General features: G+C 41.8%; 1 protein-coding gene across 2 annotated transcripts; it reads right to left on the bottom strand.

Moving 5' to 3' along the window:
• Nucleotides 1-3,162: 3,162 nt before the first annotated feature.
• onecut3b (one cut homeobox 3b) lies at nucleotides 3,163-12,304 on the bottom strand. 2 transcript variants are annotated; one of them, XM_058614577.1, is made up of 3 exons: nucleotides 11,208-12,304; nucleotides 6,787-6,880; nucleotides 3,509-3,574 (listed from the first exon to the last, which is right to left on the bottom strand). In XM_058614577.1, the coding sequence occupies exons 1-3, from the start codon at nucleotides 12,295-12,297 to the stop codon at nucleotides 3,568-3,570; spliced, it is 1,191 nt and encodes a 396-aa protein (XP_058470560.1). In that variant the 5' UTR covers nucleotides 12,298-12,304; the 3' UTR covers nucleotides 3,509-3,567. The 2 variants fall into 2 exon arrangements, with proteins under 2 accessions (XP_058470473.1, XP_058470560.1); XM_058614490.1 differs by lacking the exon at nucleotides 6,787-6,880 and having other exon boundaries at nucleotides 3,163-3,574.
• Between the last annotated feature and the right edge of the window lie 5,207 nt (nucleotides 12,305-17,511).

The raw sequence follows: 17,511 nt of genomic DNA, 5'->3' as shown, positions 1-17,511 counted from the left end.
ATGTTCTGTGTCCTTGATGTGTCCTTTTATTATCTCACTATCTGATCCATGTTTGTGTGATTTCTTCATCCCTTCTTTTATTTTGTCACATATCATGTGCCACCGTTTCCTTATACTCTTCCTCCCCGTTCCCTCCTCCTCCTCCTATTTCTCTATTCACCACAAAAAGGACACGTGCAAACTGAAAGACAGTAACTTAAAGGATCTTATACCATGAGACAACTTCTTTGTCGTACATGTACTCTCCCTTGAAGAAATACAAAGACAGAACAATCATTTTACTGTGACTTTAATGTCACTTTCATTGCTAAACATTGTCATTATTGTTTCACTACACACCCTTTACAATAAAGACTTGAGGTATATCAAGATGAATTGTCTACACATGCCTGCCTCGTTGCAACGCTACCCTGGACGGAGGGACCGCAGAGATGGTTTTGAATGGATGGGGGATGAAAAATGTAGGTTTTGGTGTTGGGATTCAAATAGGTTTGTGAGCGAGAGCACGATCAGAGGGCTTTGTAAATTGCTGTATGCACACACATGCACCTACACCCGAATTATAAATTACACAAAAATATCTCTGGTGGGAGTGTGTGTGCATGTGTGTGTCATGGAGGATGGACGTCTCACTAAGAGGAAAGTGCAAGAACAAAAAAACAAATGGTGGAAGTTAACATTCTTTGCCCCTCATTGAGTTAAAAAAAAGTGCTCTTGAACAAAAGTAGCTGCTAAATGTCATTAGGAACCTCCAGTGTTGTGTGTGTATGTGTGTGTGTGTGAGTGTGTGTATATGTGTGTGTGTTGAGAGCAGTCCAACCACTGGTTGAAGGAAAAAAGGCACTCAACTCTTCCCACATAACAAACATCCGTCAGTGTTTGCCATGCAGCACGACTGCTCTGCTCAGGTGTGTGTGTGTGTGTGTGTGTGTGTGTTAGTGTGCATAACCCTGCACCTGTCATTTGAATGTGCATGTGCGTGTGTCTGCATCTGTGTAACGTTTGATTGTGTGCACATCCCAAGTCCAGTGTGACGTGGCAGGCTCGAAGTATCTTTGGTATTGACCGCTGCGTCACAGTCCACTTTATTCTAAAGAGGTAGCCAGCCACACACACACACACACACAATTATTATAATGTGTGAACTTCAAACATCTGCAGTTTTCCCAATCTGGACTTTGGTAAAAGTTGTACATGACACCTCCAACAAGGAATCTGATATAGTGCACTAGCCGGATCCCAACCTATGGAGGTATAGTCACTTGTTTCCTCCCAGTCTGATAAAAAGCCACTCCCCCTTCTTCCATCTGTCTGCTTCTCCTCTCTAATATGATTATCTCCCGCTACAAGATGCTACACGAGTGGCTTTGCCCACAAATAAATAAATACATAAATAAAATGAGGCTGTTGTCATGGCAACCAAAAAAAAAAAACACCATCAGCAGAGGAATGCAGTGACAGTCCGAAGTTTACAGGTCAGAGAAGAGGTCCTTCACGTCCAGACGCTCCAGCTATCCCACCACACTGGTATTCACAAATATGCACTATGGTATCCCTTCATTGTCTGTGCATAGGATCAGTCTATAACATGTTGTTGATTCTTCTTTTGCTTTTGCTTTTTTCTCAATCTTTACATCTCGTCGACAAGGTGCTTCTTTACATAAAGTTTCAGCACAACATAGCACAATATGTCTATGGTACTAATATTACCCGCATCAATAGTAAGGAGGGAAAAACTATAAAGGAAAGACACAACAAGAGGTGAGTAGATAAATAGAGGATAGATAAAACAGAGAGATGAACTTAAAGATTATTTACAGTCATTGTCTCTGTGTATCATGTCAATCACATCAATGTTTTTGGTTTTTTTCTGAGGTATGGAATAGGCTACACGCCTGATAGTGCTCCCAGTTTGAAGGTTGTAATGACACCATATGAGGCCATACACAGCCGGGTGGCCGACGGGGCAGGCTGCACCTGTTCTCTGATTATCAAAAAGAGGCAAACATCATTGGCACTCAGGATCCTATATTGTGACGTTTGAACCTCTGTGTTTGGCCACTAGAAAGGTGCAGACCCCGTCGCCACCACCCCGACCGCCCTTCACTCCATACACCGAGGGACAACCCCTTGAACACGGGGAGTGTCGTCCCCGTTTGATTGTTCTCCTCTTAACCTGAAAATATCCTCTCATGAAGCTACACAGGCTACAGTCATGTAACCACACAATACGTCTTAAGAAACAATCATTCAACTATGTATAAAAGGGTGTGATTTTCATGTTTGCTCATTTGTTTATTTGATGTCTGCAGGTCAGCCTTGCACTGATGAGTGTTGTGGTATGTGTGTCCTAATACAAATCTAATTTGCAGGCTTTATTGTTTGTTTGTTTGTTTGTTTAAAAAAAGGCCTACTGGAGATATAACTACAGCATCATGTTCTCATCCTGTGCAGGTGTGGCTTGAATGGACAGCAGGTGGCACTGTTACTCTGCTGTGGAGCAGCTGGATCACTGCAGAGGAATTGCACCCTTTTAACACGCACAGCATGTGAACGTCGCACCCACACAACAACACATAAGCGCGCCGCCATGCAGAGCTGCAGGGTGGTATACGGTGAGCTTAGACCTGCTGGAAGCGTTTTACACACAAACACATCCCTTCAATCTACCACAGCGGCTGCTGTTGGAATGAGAAGTGGCTGATCGAGGCCCAGCAGACTTCTGCTCTCTGGTTTCTAACTGATTTGTGAAGACCTAAGTGTGGCTGCTCAAGGTTTCCCTGCCTTTAAGCTGTCGGCTCTTGTCATGAGTGATTATTTCGTGTGTTTACGTCAACAGGCAACTCTCCCTCCTCCTCCTCCTACTCCTCCTCCTCCTCCATTTTCAAGGCTTAAACACTGACCCTCGGTGAGGTTCAGTGTGGATGGATTTTCTTTGGTTTTCAGGTGGATTTGTCAAGAGCCACATTTGAGGGCAACTCCCCTAAAGCTACAGGATCTTTGGTTTGAGAAGTCACATAATGAAACGCACATTCGTCCCAAAGAGTCACATTCAGATTGATAACGATTAACAAGAGAGAATCTGATTCATCTGCTCAAGTCTTCAGCACAGTGAGCAGATGAATCAGAGGCTTCACACCCTTTATAGGTTCGAGTGGAAAAACGTCCCCCCCCCCCCCCTCCATCCTCCATGCATGTGTCCAATGACGCCAGCGCTAGGCTTTAGAAAACGTTGTTGCAGAGGAGGTACCAGGTTGGATCAGCGAGGCGTTGTTATTGTTGGTGCTGTGTCCGTGAGGAGTGTGTACGTTGCCGTGCGCCCCGTGCGCCCCGTGCTCCTCTGTGTCCCAGCGCTCCGGGCAGCGGCGGCGTGAGTTCATGAAGAAGTTGGAGACGGTGGAGAGCTCCAGGCCCAGCTGCTGAGAGATGGTGATCTGCATCTCTTTGGAGGGGCGGCGGTTCTCTCTGAAGATGGCTACCAAGGTGCGACGCTGCAGGTCGGTAAAGACCAGTCGCTGCTTCTTTGGCACCTGGTTCCGCTCTCGTCCTCGGTCTTCCTCCTTACGTTTACATGCTGGAGAGAGAAGGAGGGGAAGAGACACGACAGAGCAGAGTTCATTTAAAATGCAGAATTGAGAGGAATGAAGTAACAAGTCACATGGTGATTATGTCACAGGGTTTTATACTTGGACACAGTCTAAAGGGAAACTAAGCACAATTTAAAGGACTGATGGGAATGTTTGGGGAATTACTTTATATTCCATCCAAATATTATGTTATTCATTTCTTTACAAGTTCATGGTAATCATGAGTGTGTGTCATGAAAGGAATTTTGGGGGTGAAAACAATGAAGTCACGTGGACATTTATCAAGTATGAGTGGGGAGGGAAGACAGATAATGAAAAAGAGAAGAAGAACTATTTAAAAAAACGTTTTTGGTTTTTTTTTTACTGTGAAAGTCAAAAGCTGAGATATTTGATCATGGCTCCACTTTTAGAAATATTAACAGTGAGACCACCTTGCGATCATGCAAGGACTCAGATAGATTTAATTGTTGTTACGTTTCTGTTATTGTTATTATTAATAATTCGCTATGTTGAGCTATGTATTTAAAGCTCTTCCTTTATTTTTTTATGTTTTTCAAAAACATCTCTTGTCAATGTTGCTGCTATTGTGAATATTATACTAACTTATTGTCAGTAAAGAGGGAGGATTTAAAGGACGATTCAAGTCAAATTGCAAATTGCAGTGAAGTGAAGTGAAACCAGTAGCCACCTGGGGAATAAGGAATCAATTTAAAAACGCATGGAAGGCCTGTGAAATGTTCATCAGTCATATAAAGTGGCTACAGTCAGTGTAGAGTGTTGATAATGGACTGCAACCTGTTCATATGAAGCATTAACTTTGCTCTAATGGCGAAAGAGGCTACAGTGGATTAACTGTATCCACACAGTGAGCGTGGTAATAATGGGAAATGCTGACAGAGAAGTGGTCCGTGCCGTGCCGTGTCGTGCCGTGCATGCACCGGCAGTTGGCTTGGCTCTAACTGTGGAGAATGGAGGGAGTCTGTTCTGTTCTGCTGCCCTAAAAAGCTGCAATGATCGATTTTCCGCGGTTTTCTCCCGAACACGTGGTCCAGTAATCAGGGCTCCCTTCCCCACCCGATCGATCCCTATCGATCCACGAAACCAAGGTGTGTGTGTGTGTATGTGTGTGAGAGAGCGTGTGCGCGTGTGTGTTTGGGAATATAGCTCAAGAGCGCGCGTTGTGACAGACAGACAGACATAAATTGTTTATCTGTGGAAGAACAAAAGAGATGTGGCGGAAAAGAGAGGCAGTCTGAGGAGGAGGACAAAAAAACGTCTCAGACATGGCACTGGGTTTTTAAAAAAAATGTTTTAAAATTGGATTATAAAATACTGAGACATGGGGCTATTTTCGTTCATGAACGTGAAAAAGGGAATGAGATGAAGGGGGGAAACGGAGGGATGGACGGAATACATGTGAAGGTGGTGTGTATGCAAATGATTGATGATTTTACAGCGGGTTTAGACAACAGCAGTAAACGGGTTTGACTGTGAGGCGGAGATCAATAGAAATGTGCACGTGTGTGCGCGCGCGTGCGTGTGTTTGAGTTGCCATTGTTCATGCTTTGTTACTGCAAGCAAAGCATAATTACAAGACGTTCTCCCCCCAGAAGATGCATGGAGGTGGTGTGTTCTGTCCCCGTGTGCACGCGCAGAGCCTCCTCTGATACATCACTCCATCACTTCTCCACTTCTTCAACTCTTGATGTTTTTCTCAATTGTTTTAATTTGCCCTCCGATTGATAGCCCCCCCATATTGATTGATCTGCACTTCAGAACCATTTCATGGAACGTTTATTCAATTGGTCGAGGCCCAGCCAAGCCAGAATCTCCTCGCGGCTCTCTAAGTGCTGTCTCAAACTAAACTCAATACTCCCTAATGTAATGACTGAATGCTAGTGCTAATATAGTGATAATTTAATATGTAATGCTTGTTTTCCAACAACTTGTGCTACCGGCCATTTTACAATGCCAACACCACTCTGCTTCTCCTCCATCAGCTGCACACGCAACTCTGCGAGGCAACACGTCCATGCACCTCCCTATAACCAAGTGAAGGCAATTCAGCACGAGGCTGGTGTGTGGTCAGTACATATTTCTGATAATCAATACAGGTTCATATCTAATGGGACTCCTCTGGCTTCCGTGAACATCCCCTTTCCCCCACAGCAATGAATAGGAGCACCGGGGAGGAGGAGGAGAGGGAGCTGCTCATTACAGCATCCTCTCCTGAGACAAGCACCACACTGAAGGCTATCTTTAGGCGCCTCATTACCAAATGAGCTTTTCTGAAGAGACAAGTGTGGACGCTCCACAATCTCGAGTGGTGCTTGCTCGTGTCACCTCTTCCACATGGGAACAGATCAACTGCCTTATTTGAACCTCTTGTGTGTGGATCCAGCGATTGTCTGAGTGGCTGTGCAGCAACTTCACTATTTCACTGAATTAGGGCAGCATGTGTGGATGTACTAATGGCACATGATAGGATTTTTTTCTCTCACAATTTGAAACAGTATTTGCAATTATCTACCTTAAATGAAATTTTTTTTAACTTTGTTTTCTAACTAACTAATAGATGCTGTAAATATTTTGTATGTAGATTATAGAGATACATTTTAAGTGTGAAGTGACTTTAAAACGTTTTGGGTGTTTGTTTTTTTACATCAAACCAAATCGCAATTAAATATTTAATTAAGCAGCTCTAGGATTTACAAGTGAAAGCAAATCGACACAAAATCACTGCAAAAAAAATAAATTTCAGTATTTTTTTCCCTTACCCTAACCCACTTTTTATATTTCCTCATAATTTCAACAAACTCCATTTAAATATATATATATATATATATTTAATTATATATGTATATATATATAATTATATATATATATATATATATAATTATATATACATATATAATATAAATGTTTGTTATTGTTTCATGTTTGCATAGTTGAAATAAACTTATAACTCACTAAGATTAAGAATAAGCATGTAAATGTTGTATAACTTGAAGTGCATAATCTAAACTCTCTGAGTGAAACATCAGTGTGTGTGTGTGTGTGTGTGTGTGGGTGGGTGTGGGTGTGGGTGTGTGTGTGTGTGTGCGTGCGTGCGTGTGTCTGTGTGTGTGTGTGTGTGTGTGTGTGTGTGCGGTGGATGGGGGGGTGGGGGGATGTAGGGGGGTGCAGACGGTGAACTAACCGCACCGTGCTGCTGCTAGTCGACGCCTGGACGGACGGATGAGATCGGGCTTTGTGTGCGGTGAGACGGGCCCTCTCCCGCCCTGGACGGACTACTGCAGGCGAGAAACAGTTTGGCGTCAATCACACCTCTCAGATGTACGTTTATTGATTATATTGATCATATTATAGGCCTATTCATTGCTGGGAAGTAAAACGCTCGAGTGCCTTCCCCTCTTCCCTTCCTCCTCCTCCTCCACCATCATCCTCCTCCTCACAAACAGCAGCAGTGAAACCAAACCGTCCATTCACTCTTTAAAATACTCTCCATTGATTAGGATTGGATTATTTGAAAGCTTTCGTTTATTTGTCGATGTAAAGCCTGTGTTGTCTTGTCTGCAGGAGTGATCGACAGCTTTACAGCCTGTCACATATCGGTTTACAGTCTATAAAATGTCAGCTCGTCTTGTGCTACTTTAGTTTTGTTTTTTGTTTTTATTTTTTATTTCATTTTTTTTATTTCTTTATTTACTCCAAAACAAGTCAGAGCTCTCAGCTCGGTCTATATCAAATAGCTGAAGTGAATACGATGAAAATGTCGATGAAAACGAAACAAACAAAATGACAGAAAAGTAAGAAGAGGGTTTTTGACATCATTTTGCTGAGAGATATTTTTCCACAACGCTCACGAACGTGTTATAGAATGTTTTTTTTTCCCCCTTCAGACTGGTTCGGTCGATATAAAACTCTTTATAGTTTTATATTCGGCGTCTTTGCTGTGGCACACTGTTCTATTGAAGCCCTAGGAGTCTTTTAAATGTTTATGTTTTTCCTGTTATTTTTCCAAATTTTTATTTTTATCTTCCTTTCAAACACTTTTGTTCGTCTGGAACAGTAAAGAAAAACCTGTAAACTAATGTTTAAATATAACATTGAGTATCCATAATAATATGAACTTGATATCTAATAATATTACTTTTTCATTTAGGTGATTTATAGTTTTATATTTTATGTCGTTTTTCTTTTTCATAAATAACTTTTTCCTTTTTTAAAAAACCAAATAGGAAATGTGATGATCACATGTTATGGTCTGTTAAAATAAACCCTGCTATTATAAAAACGCAGCCTCTCACTCATAGTAAAATAACCTACAAAGTGTAATACTTAATCTCATCACTGTGCAATACTTTCTCCTATTGGGCACAATAAAGTTACATTTGAAAAGTTATACTTTACCCATTCCTATTCAGAAAAAATGGCACTTGTTTTTGTCTGGTGTTTTCACCTTTAACAGCCACTACTGCTGATGTGTGAACTCAGAGAAAGCTTCTGGTCTGTTCAGCACCAGGAGAAGGTTTCACTTCCAATTTAAGAGCTTGAATTATTAAATATATATAAAAAAACAACATTGCTACTTCATGTGTGTTGGATTAATGATTTCAATGACACATGGCGGCAAAATGATAAGCACATTCAACAACTGTGAGCAGCAGGTTCATATATTTCCTCCTCCTACACCTTATATAAGTCATTTTTAAAACAGATCCTATCCATAAAACATGTGGTGATTGTTACAATGAGGGCTTTATTGTTATCAGGTGCCACGCATGTCTATGTTTGTGGCACTTAATAACAACAACTATCTCATCTTACCAAATATCATTTGAAATATTTAACCCACTTTTGTTTTACAGTATGTTTGAGGGAGATCTTGTTGTAAAGTATTGACTCATATTTACTGAGTGTCACAACATTTACAGCAACCGTGGCTACATATACAAAATGTGTCCTGTCTCGTCCAAAGACAGAGAGAGATGACCAGAGAGCAGCAATGAAATCAGGGTGGAAGGTAAAGGATCTGCTTTGCTGCTGCTGGTACAGAGCCAGGAGAGACAGAGGAGGGAGGCAGGGAAGGAGGGAGGGAGAGAGAGAGAGAGAGAAAGCAGAAGAGAGGAAATCAATACCGATTCAGAACGAGTCAGATAAGCCTGAACAATGTATAGTGCAGACACACTATATAACCCAGTCACACACACATATGTGCATGTGCAAGCGCTCTCTCTCTCACACACACACACACACACACACACACACACACAGAGTGAAGTGTTTGCATGCCTCCATAAAGGCACATTACAATACCCATAAAGCATAGCAACCTTTAAAATCAAATGACATCACAACCTTGGGTTGCTTTAAGGATTCGCTGACATGAGCAGAAAGCACTCATTACTACAACTCAATAAGCTCCTGGATGCTCCGATGCTCTTTGTCTACTGTAAGATCTTTCCCATGTTTGTGTGTCAGCCTCCCCATGCCAATTTCATGGGAAATATTAAAATCCCCTAAATAAACAGTGTTTTCTTTCTTCTTAAACGTGTCCTGGTGTGAGTTTTCAGTAATGGATGTTGTATTCTTTTGCTAGGTGTTTTGCATGTAAACAGTGCTCCTCAGAACCACTAAAATGCCCCTGTGCTGTGGTGTTTAGGCAATGATACGACTGTGTGGTCCTCAAGCGTTAACCACAGATCTGACTTTGCTTACTTAGAATATGCTGTTACAAGCGCCAGCTCTCTGCCTCTCTCTTTCTTCCTCCTCTCCTGCTCCCTTATACTTATCAATTATTAAGGTCGGTATTGATCCTTTCACTACCCTGCCTCTATCTGGCTGTTCACACAAAGCCAAAACCTGCCTGCCCTCGTTCAATCAATGACATCTCCCGGCTCCTCCAGCTCCTTTTTCCACATGTCAGTTTTGCTTTTCTCGCCTTTGCACTTAAGCAGGGCCAACTGAAGTTTTGTACGTCCCAATTTGGTCCATTTGAAATCTTCAGGAAAATATGAGAAAAGGCAGACCAGATATGAATCTTTCATGGTACAAGCAAGTTTGCTGGACATTAAAGATGGAGCTGGTGAGCGAGGAAGGAGGAAGGGAGAGCATGGGAAATGGCTGTGTGCATTGTTTGATTCCATGCTCTCATTCTCTCTTCATCCTCCTCCAGTCTGTGATTCATCTTTTGTTTTGTTTTTGTTCTGTGACACAGTAGCAAAGCAACCTGGCTGCCTGTTGCCAGGTTAACAAAAGATTGGTGATATTATTTTCACATGCTGCAGAAAGAGAGAGAAAGAAAGAGAGAGAAAGAGGGAGAAAGGGGGTTGGTGAGGGGAAACAGCCATATTGATCTCCTATGTGCAAAGCCAGGCAAACACTGAAAGGACAGAGCTACACTATTAATGATACTCACAGCCTCAGCCACTCATCCCTATCTATCTGTCTATCTATCTATCTATCTATCTATCTATCTATCTATCTATCTATCTATCTATCTATCTATCCATACATACATACATACATATACAGTAGGTCTTTTTCACCAGTGTAATAAGTGTAAATCTGGCTCATTTTCCATTAATCTATGATATCACCGTGTGTGTGTGTGCGTGTGTGTCTGTGTGTGTGTGTGTGTGTTGTCAGCGTCAAAACTCAAACATTCTCTGTGTTTTTCTTGTCCCTGTTTCCAATCCCCATCCCAGCTGCAATCAATATTTCATCAGAAGTGTTCATGCAGCTTAACGTTGCTTTGAAACAGATCCAGGTATCATATTGGCTTGAGTTGCACTTGGATTTACAATAATACAGACCTCAGCTACTCCTCTTTTATTTCGTTTTTTTTTTTTTTATTTGTTTTTTAATATACAATCTGTTTTTTATTCTTATTTACAGCTATTGCATCCTGGTGTAAGCCATTTAAACTGTGATGGGTTTTTTTGTGGCCACTGCTTTGCTCACATGTGTGCACTAACAACACAGTGGATGACGTGTCTGTGCTGCGTAACAAAAAAAAGAATAACACACTAATGAGTTTGAGCGAAATACTCTGTCTAAATTTAGAGCTTTTACATCAGAGTGCTTAATGAAAAGCCGGGGGAGGCCGTGCGGTTATTGCGTCTTTCAGCCCCCGATACGAGTATTGATCCGTGTGCCACATTTAAAAGGGAGAGTGGGAACTGGCGTATTGATCAGGCAGCCTGGGGTCACCCCGCTTCCCGCGCGCAACTGGTTGGCCCTGTCGTGGCGAACACAGAGAGTGGGGGGCATCGGGGGAGGGCAACTATCTCCAGGTTCACGCAAATGTGAACAAAAGAAAACATTTATATAATTGGTTTCCAGAGATTTAAATGAACAACATTTACACCTAACATCTTCTTATGACCAGTAAATAAGTTATTTGACTCAGTTTTTCGGAAATACGCTTAGTTTCAGTGGTGGAGCCGGTGCTGGAGCTGTCCATGGTGCTGAAACTTTTAGGCCTGCGCAAGTTTGGCGTGTCTGTTTATAGTTTGAAAATTGACGGTGGGAGGGAGGGGGTGATGGCTGACAAACTAAAGGCCGATTATGTGTAATGTGAAAATAATAATGCTGAAAAGAGTAAGTAAATCTTACCCGCCAGTCGGAGAGCAGATATCCGCTGAAACTCTGGCTCCTGCAGCCACTTCCACATCCTCCTGAAGGTCTCTCGGCCTGATTTGAGCTTACTCCAGGGTTTGGGGTTCCGGAGCAAGTCAGAGAGGGTTCCCTGCGACCGGCTCAAGATCCTCTGGGCGAATATGGCCTGCGGGATGGAGTAGCGCTTTAACTCGGCAGTAATTCTCTGAGCCACTTCCTTTGTGTTGATTTCCTCCGCTTGAATGTTCGACCCTGCTACTCCATGTCCGCCGCCTGCGTGGCCGTGTCTCTCCCGCTCCCCGAGCATCACAGCGCCATTCGCCTGGGAGTGAAGGTGAGTGTGCGGATGGTGGTGCATGCCGTTGAGGTTGGAGATCATGCCGTGACCGTGACCCCCTAAACTCCTCACCAAGTGCTCCTGGTCACTTCGGGATAGCATGGATGCGTGGGACTCGAACCCTGACACCGGAGAGAGCATTTTGGCGTCGTTGGAGAGGTGCGCACTCGGACCGTACGCTGAAAGCGGCTGCTGAGAGTTGTGCAAAGAGCCCAGTCCGCTGGACAGCGGCGAGAGCGAGCCGTGGCCCATCCCGGACACAGACATCTCTTTTGGGTAGTGACTGTAGAGATTGCCCATGGACGCGAGCCCCCGGTGATCGTCCCGCATCAGCGTGAAGCTGCCGCTCACGTTCCCGGCGGAGAGTCGTTGGTGTGCGGCGGCAGCGTGATGGTGTGAGTGCGGGTGGTGAAACTTATCCGACACGGTGGATATGGGAGGTAGATGCTGCAGAGGGGTCAGGGTGGTGTACGTGTTGCTGAGGCTCATCCCGCTCTCGCACATGCTGATGGACGGGTGCAGGTGACCGGACAGTGCAGACGGGTCTGTCCGGTAGTCCCCACCGGAGCCCTCCAGCAGCGAGGCCATGCCGGTGACCATGGCTGACCGCGAGCCAGGGTCGTGTGAGACCAGATTCCGTGGAGTAGAGATGGGGGACGGAGATGGCCGCGCGTGCGGGGAGCTCATGAGGTCTCTCGCCTGAGAGTGCGCGGAGGAGACGCTGTGAATGTTCTCCATGGTGAGCTCCATGGCTGAGGCGATATGTTTCCCTCGCTGTCCCTCCCTCCCCACCCTCTCCCCTGTCTCTCCTGTCTTTCACTCTCACTCAGCGCCGTGCGCGCTCTCTCCCTCGCTCTCGCTCTCACCCTCTAACCCTGATGTAGGAGCGATAAAATTACCTTTAAACACCAATCCATTGATTCAGATCCGCGGATCAATCCAACGTGGCGTAGAAAGAAGGTTCTGTTAATCCAGAACCGGAGGACTCCGTGCTGCGTCTGGTGCGTTCATGTGCAGGACGGAGCTCTGACTCTCCAGGGCGACATCTCATCTGTGGACCAACAGCGCTTCCACTCAGAGCTGAGCTGAACTGAGCCACGTGTCAGAGACATTGGGAGCGCGCCTCTGTGTATTTAAAATGTGGCGCGGGTACGAGCAGAGGTTTAATAGTCTCCCTCACTGGGATGTAATCGCAGGTAGAGGAGATGGAAAAACTCTCACATCGAATATTTCCCAGTTTAAGTTTAAGATTTATTCAAATTTTGTTTAAAAAAATACAAAATAAAATAAAGCTACTTCAAGGGGTAGCGTTTTTATCTGAGCGCGTGTGTGACAGAAACAGACAGGTGATGATGGCGTAATGCGGATTTTGCGTAAAAAATCTCACAGTATCAGTTTGCGGACACAGGAGTTCCTTTAGAGATAAACTTTGTTTTCCCACGGACTGTATGTTTTTGCATTCATGCGCTTAGCGATAAACCTGATCGAAGTATTGACTGACAGAGATTAATGACATGGCGCATGCAGGGAGGAGGGTGGGGGGGGTCCACAAAGTAAGTTGGGATCCTAACGCTGCAGGAGAGAGAACAACACGTTTGGTTTGGTTGAAGTTCACCGAGACGAACTTCTATTTGATTTACACCAAATATAGAACACACACAGTGATATTCTGTTAATTAATGAACACAGGTATAACAAGGTGATTAGACTGCTGCCTGAATCAGATTGTCTTTTATTTAGTTTTGTCATCATATAGGTTTGGACACAATAAATTAGAAGCACAAATCTTATGAGGCAGTTTTTTTTCAAACCTAATATATTTGGACAATTGAAAATGTAATAGATAAATTAGTGAATACATAAATGTTATAACAATGATTCTATTGGCACTTACTATTATTTGAAAATACATTTTTAGTCAGTCAAAAAATGATGGACACGTTTTAAACTCACTGTCCGTGTGTGTGTGTGTGTGTGTGTGCGCGTGAATCTTTAAAACACTTGTCAATAGTCTGTTCGCCTTTTTGATTTTAACGGATCTTTAAAAGGTTCTGGACGATTTAATTTGCTGCGCAGGACAAATAAGGAGATCAATCGAAACGAAAAAATAGGCCTTTAAATAAAATTAATTCGTTCATTTAACCTTTACAAAAGCTCTTATGCTGCAGAGAAAAATGCAGATTATTTCCTTACCTCAAAGTGGACCTGACAAACAGATGAAAACAGAGTTTTGATAATAATCCGTTCAGGTCATTTATTTCTTGAACATACGACAGACATATTTTGTACATATATATAAATTGTTTTTTAAAGAATTAAATAATGATCATAACATACACAGTTTACTATCCACGCCTTCTTAAATTTAAAAGGATTAATACCAAGAAATGAACACACACACACACACACGCGTGTGTTCTGGGGCCTCTTCACATAAAATGGACCCACAACACAAAACGCAGCTTTTCCATTTTTATTTTCCAGATTTTATTCATAAATTTAATGTATTTAATAAAATAAAATAAATCCCCTGCAGTGTCACGTGGGCCTCAGATCATTTCAGTTGAGAATACACCGCCACAAATGAAAGAGGAAAAGGCCGTGTCCATATCAACTGTTGTTTCAGGATGTCATAAAGCTCCGTGATTAAGCTGTTTCCACTAAAGTTCAACATTGATCGCGCGCCTTCGATATATTGATCATCGATCACTTCATTCTCACTCGCCGCTGTTTCCTAAACAGAGGCATTTGTGTGAGATCGTTTCGCCGGTTATAGGCGTTGACCTGTAGCACGTGACTTACGGACTGACTGACGCCACAAATAAGATGAGGAAAAATAATAAATGTCATGTGTTTTGTTTTATTGTCTAAAAAGAAAAAAAATCTACTCTCTCTTCCTCCTCTTTGAAATTGGGCTAATAGTGATGTCAGTGTTTGTATTTGAGCTTCTGACGTCGATGTAGTTTATGTGCAAGGGATTCATTCGATTATAATAAAGAAAACAAAAGGATCTTCTTGTATATTATTGTATATTATATACGAAATATCTTTTTAATCTGTGCGTGTGTGACAATAATGTGTGTTTTAATACAACAATAACAAAGTCTTTAGCAGATGTCAAACATGTGGATTAGTGTTAAAGGAAAAAAAAGACAAATCTGATGTATTATTATTATTTGTAATTGTTTGTTCTTGGACAAGTCACTGCTAAAAAGTGAAAGAGTTATATTGACCACAAAACAGAGAGTTCACTCACAAGTGAAACCATGAGACAAAATAGAATTGAATATCCATGATATCCATCTCCATGCATGCTGCACTAAATCAGCTTATAATAATACTAATAATATAATTTTGGTATTTGTTTTCAACTGTGAACAAAATATGAAATAAATGTTCAATATTTATTTAACGTGAACAAAACATGAATCAAGTATGCATTACTTTTCACCAGTGAGTATTTTTTATGAATATGTATAATAATGATTGTTTTTTTTCTTTTAATCAACTAAAAATATTTTACAGCAATATGACTTATAATATAATTACTTTTTTGTCCCTGGTGGTTTTAATCTAATCTGATTAAAAATATTGAATTTAATAAGCAGCATCGGATTTTCTTATTTATTTATTTATTTATCTTATTTTACCATTTACAATGAATTGATGGGGATCTGCCTTGGGTATATAGAGAGTTAACTGGATTTACTTCATAATTATGTGGGGGAGATGACGCATAAAAAAATAGATAAAACATTCTGAATATGTAATCAATGTATCACTGGCCTTTTCTAAATGAAGTAAAACATGTTACGCCTTATTTCAGTGCAATCTAATGGTACAGGGATATTCCATCCTGACTAAAATGTTGTTTTGACTAACACAAACCCTTCATCTCTACATTTTTGAATAAAAACACCATGTGATTACACGTGCATGTCTCCACAACTATACTCTACATTTATACCGAGGATCCAGACTATGTGATGTCCCTGTCATTGATCTCCTGTGTGTGATTTTAAGTCAACAACGATGGCACTGGAGTCTGAAATGATAACAAGATAAAAGATCTGAAGACCGTGTTTTCACTCATATAGCTGCGAGTCCTTTGTTCAGCGTTTCACCACGCGCAGTACGCGAGGGTGACATTTTCACTAATCATATCTCTTTATCAACTGAAAATGCACAGTAGTACAACTTCTCCAGCATCCATATCCTCTCAGGCGCTGGTTGCTAAGTAACAGAAGGAGAGATGAATTGAGACAGAATAGTCAATCAATTTCCGGTGAGGTGCGTGTGTGTGTGTGTGTGTGTGTGTACTGTACATATCTGCAAGTGTGTTCTGAAAGCTAAATGAAGGGAATGAAAGTATAGGAAAGGACCCTTTATTTTCAACAGTGAACTCTCCCCGCAAAGTCCATTATGGTTTAAGTTGATCACAGACTCAATTGAACTCAGCTGAACCACTTCACATTGAGATATATCATCTTGAACTCATTTTATACCCACAGGTCAAAGGTCATTCCACTCCTCTTGGAGGGATTATCTGCTTTTCATCACATCATTCAGTGCATTTAAAGGCTTATAAGAGGAAACTCTTATCTTCCCCATACAGAGGCACAGCAACAGATTATAAATCAGCCAGGGCTACTGGGGGAAAAATGTGTGATGCCTGTACCCAAAAGGGATCCATTGGACTTCATTCACTCAGCCTGGATTGACACATGGAAAAGAGGGACAGTTGAGACTTCTGAACTCTGTGTGTGTGGACAGTGTTGCTCCTGAACACAACAACATTTTCCATCTCTTTTCTGAACTGTTGATTTCACTTCATATAAATATGAAAAATCACTAATGACGACAGTTTTGTGTGTGTGTGTGTGTGTGTGTGTGTACCTGGTATTACTTATGTTGTGGGGACCTAAATCAGTTTACACAGTTACATTATGGGGACTTATCAAACATAATCAAACATACATTACTAAATTTTAAGGTGAAGACATGTTTTAAAGCTAGGCTGAGTTTAGGGTTAGGTTAAGATTAGGGTCAGGGTTAGGATTAGGCCAGTAGTAATTATGGTTAGGGTTAGAGTAAATCTGCAGGAAATGAATGTCAATGCAATGTCCTCTGAAGTCATGGAAACCAGTGGGTTTGTGTGTGTGTGTGTGTGTGTGTGTGTGTGTGTGTGTGTGCGCGCGTGTGAGTATGTTCCAGATTCTCCAGCTCTGCCTTATTCTTCCTCCGCCGAGAGTAAAGGACAGATGATGTTATGGATTATACACTGATACAAACATACTTATGTATTCTAAATTTCTGCCAATAAGCCCTCCTTATTGTTACACACTGGCCCTTTAATCACAGTTATATAGTGAACATGGACAGATGAAGGTTGTCAGTCATCCGGGTCACTGTATCTTTTATGCCCCTTTCACACTAAAATAACCGGGATTTTCAAACCTGGACGAAGCCACTGAAAAGGTGATTAAGACCATTCCAATTTACAGCAGTTGATCTCTTATGTTTTTCTCACTCTTGTGTCACCAAGTCAGAAGCAAAACAAGTGGGAATTATGAATTATTCTAGATTACATACATTATTTCAGCCCTGTAGATACTGGAATGTATTTTCTTATCACATCAGCAACATCCACACAGCGCGCTCCTCTTTGTCTCGTGAAACAAAGCCGTTTCAAATGAAACAAAATCATTTCATGTATATTTTACTGGATAGATCCATCAATCTGCCGGCTCACAAAAGTGCAAATCACTAAAATCACATGGGAGGAAAAAAAACACAATAGCGCCACAGTTCTCAGTGATTGTGGTTTTGTTTACTTCAGTTGCCCTTTTAAAAAAGTTTTAAAAAGTAATGATTGCTATACAAACATTAATACTAATGGTTATCAAAAATAGAACAGACGAAGAAATAAATGAACATGTTCCCCTGGTTCTCACCCAGTCATTT

This window comes from Solea solea, chromosome 1 (assembly GCF_958295425.1).
Source record: "Solea solea chromosome 1, fSolSol10.1, whole genome shotgun sequence".
In the NCBI taxonomy this organism is placed as follows: domain Eukaryota; kingdom Metazoa; phylum Chordata; class Actinopteri; order Pleuronectiformes; family Soleidae; genus Solea; species Solea solea.
The sequence above is the reverse complement of the archived record's forward strand: the minus strand, read 5'-3'. Positions and strand labels throughout refer to the sequence as shown.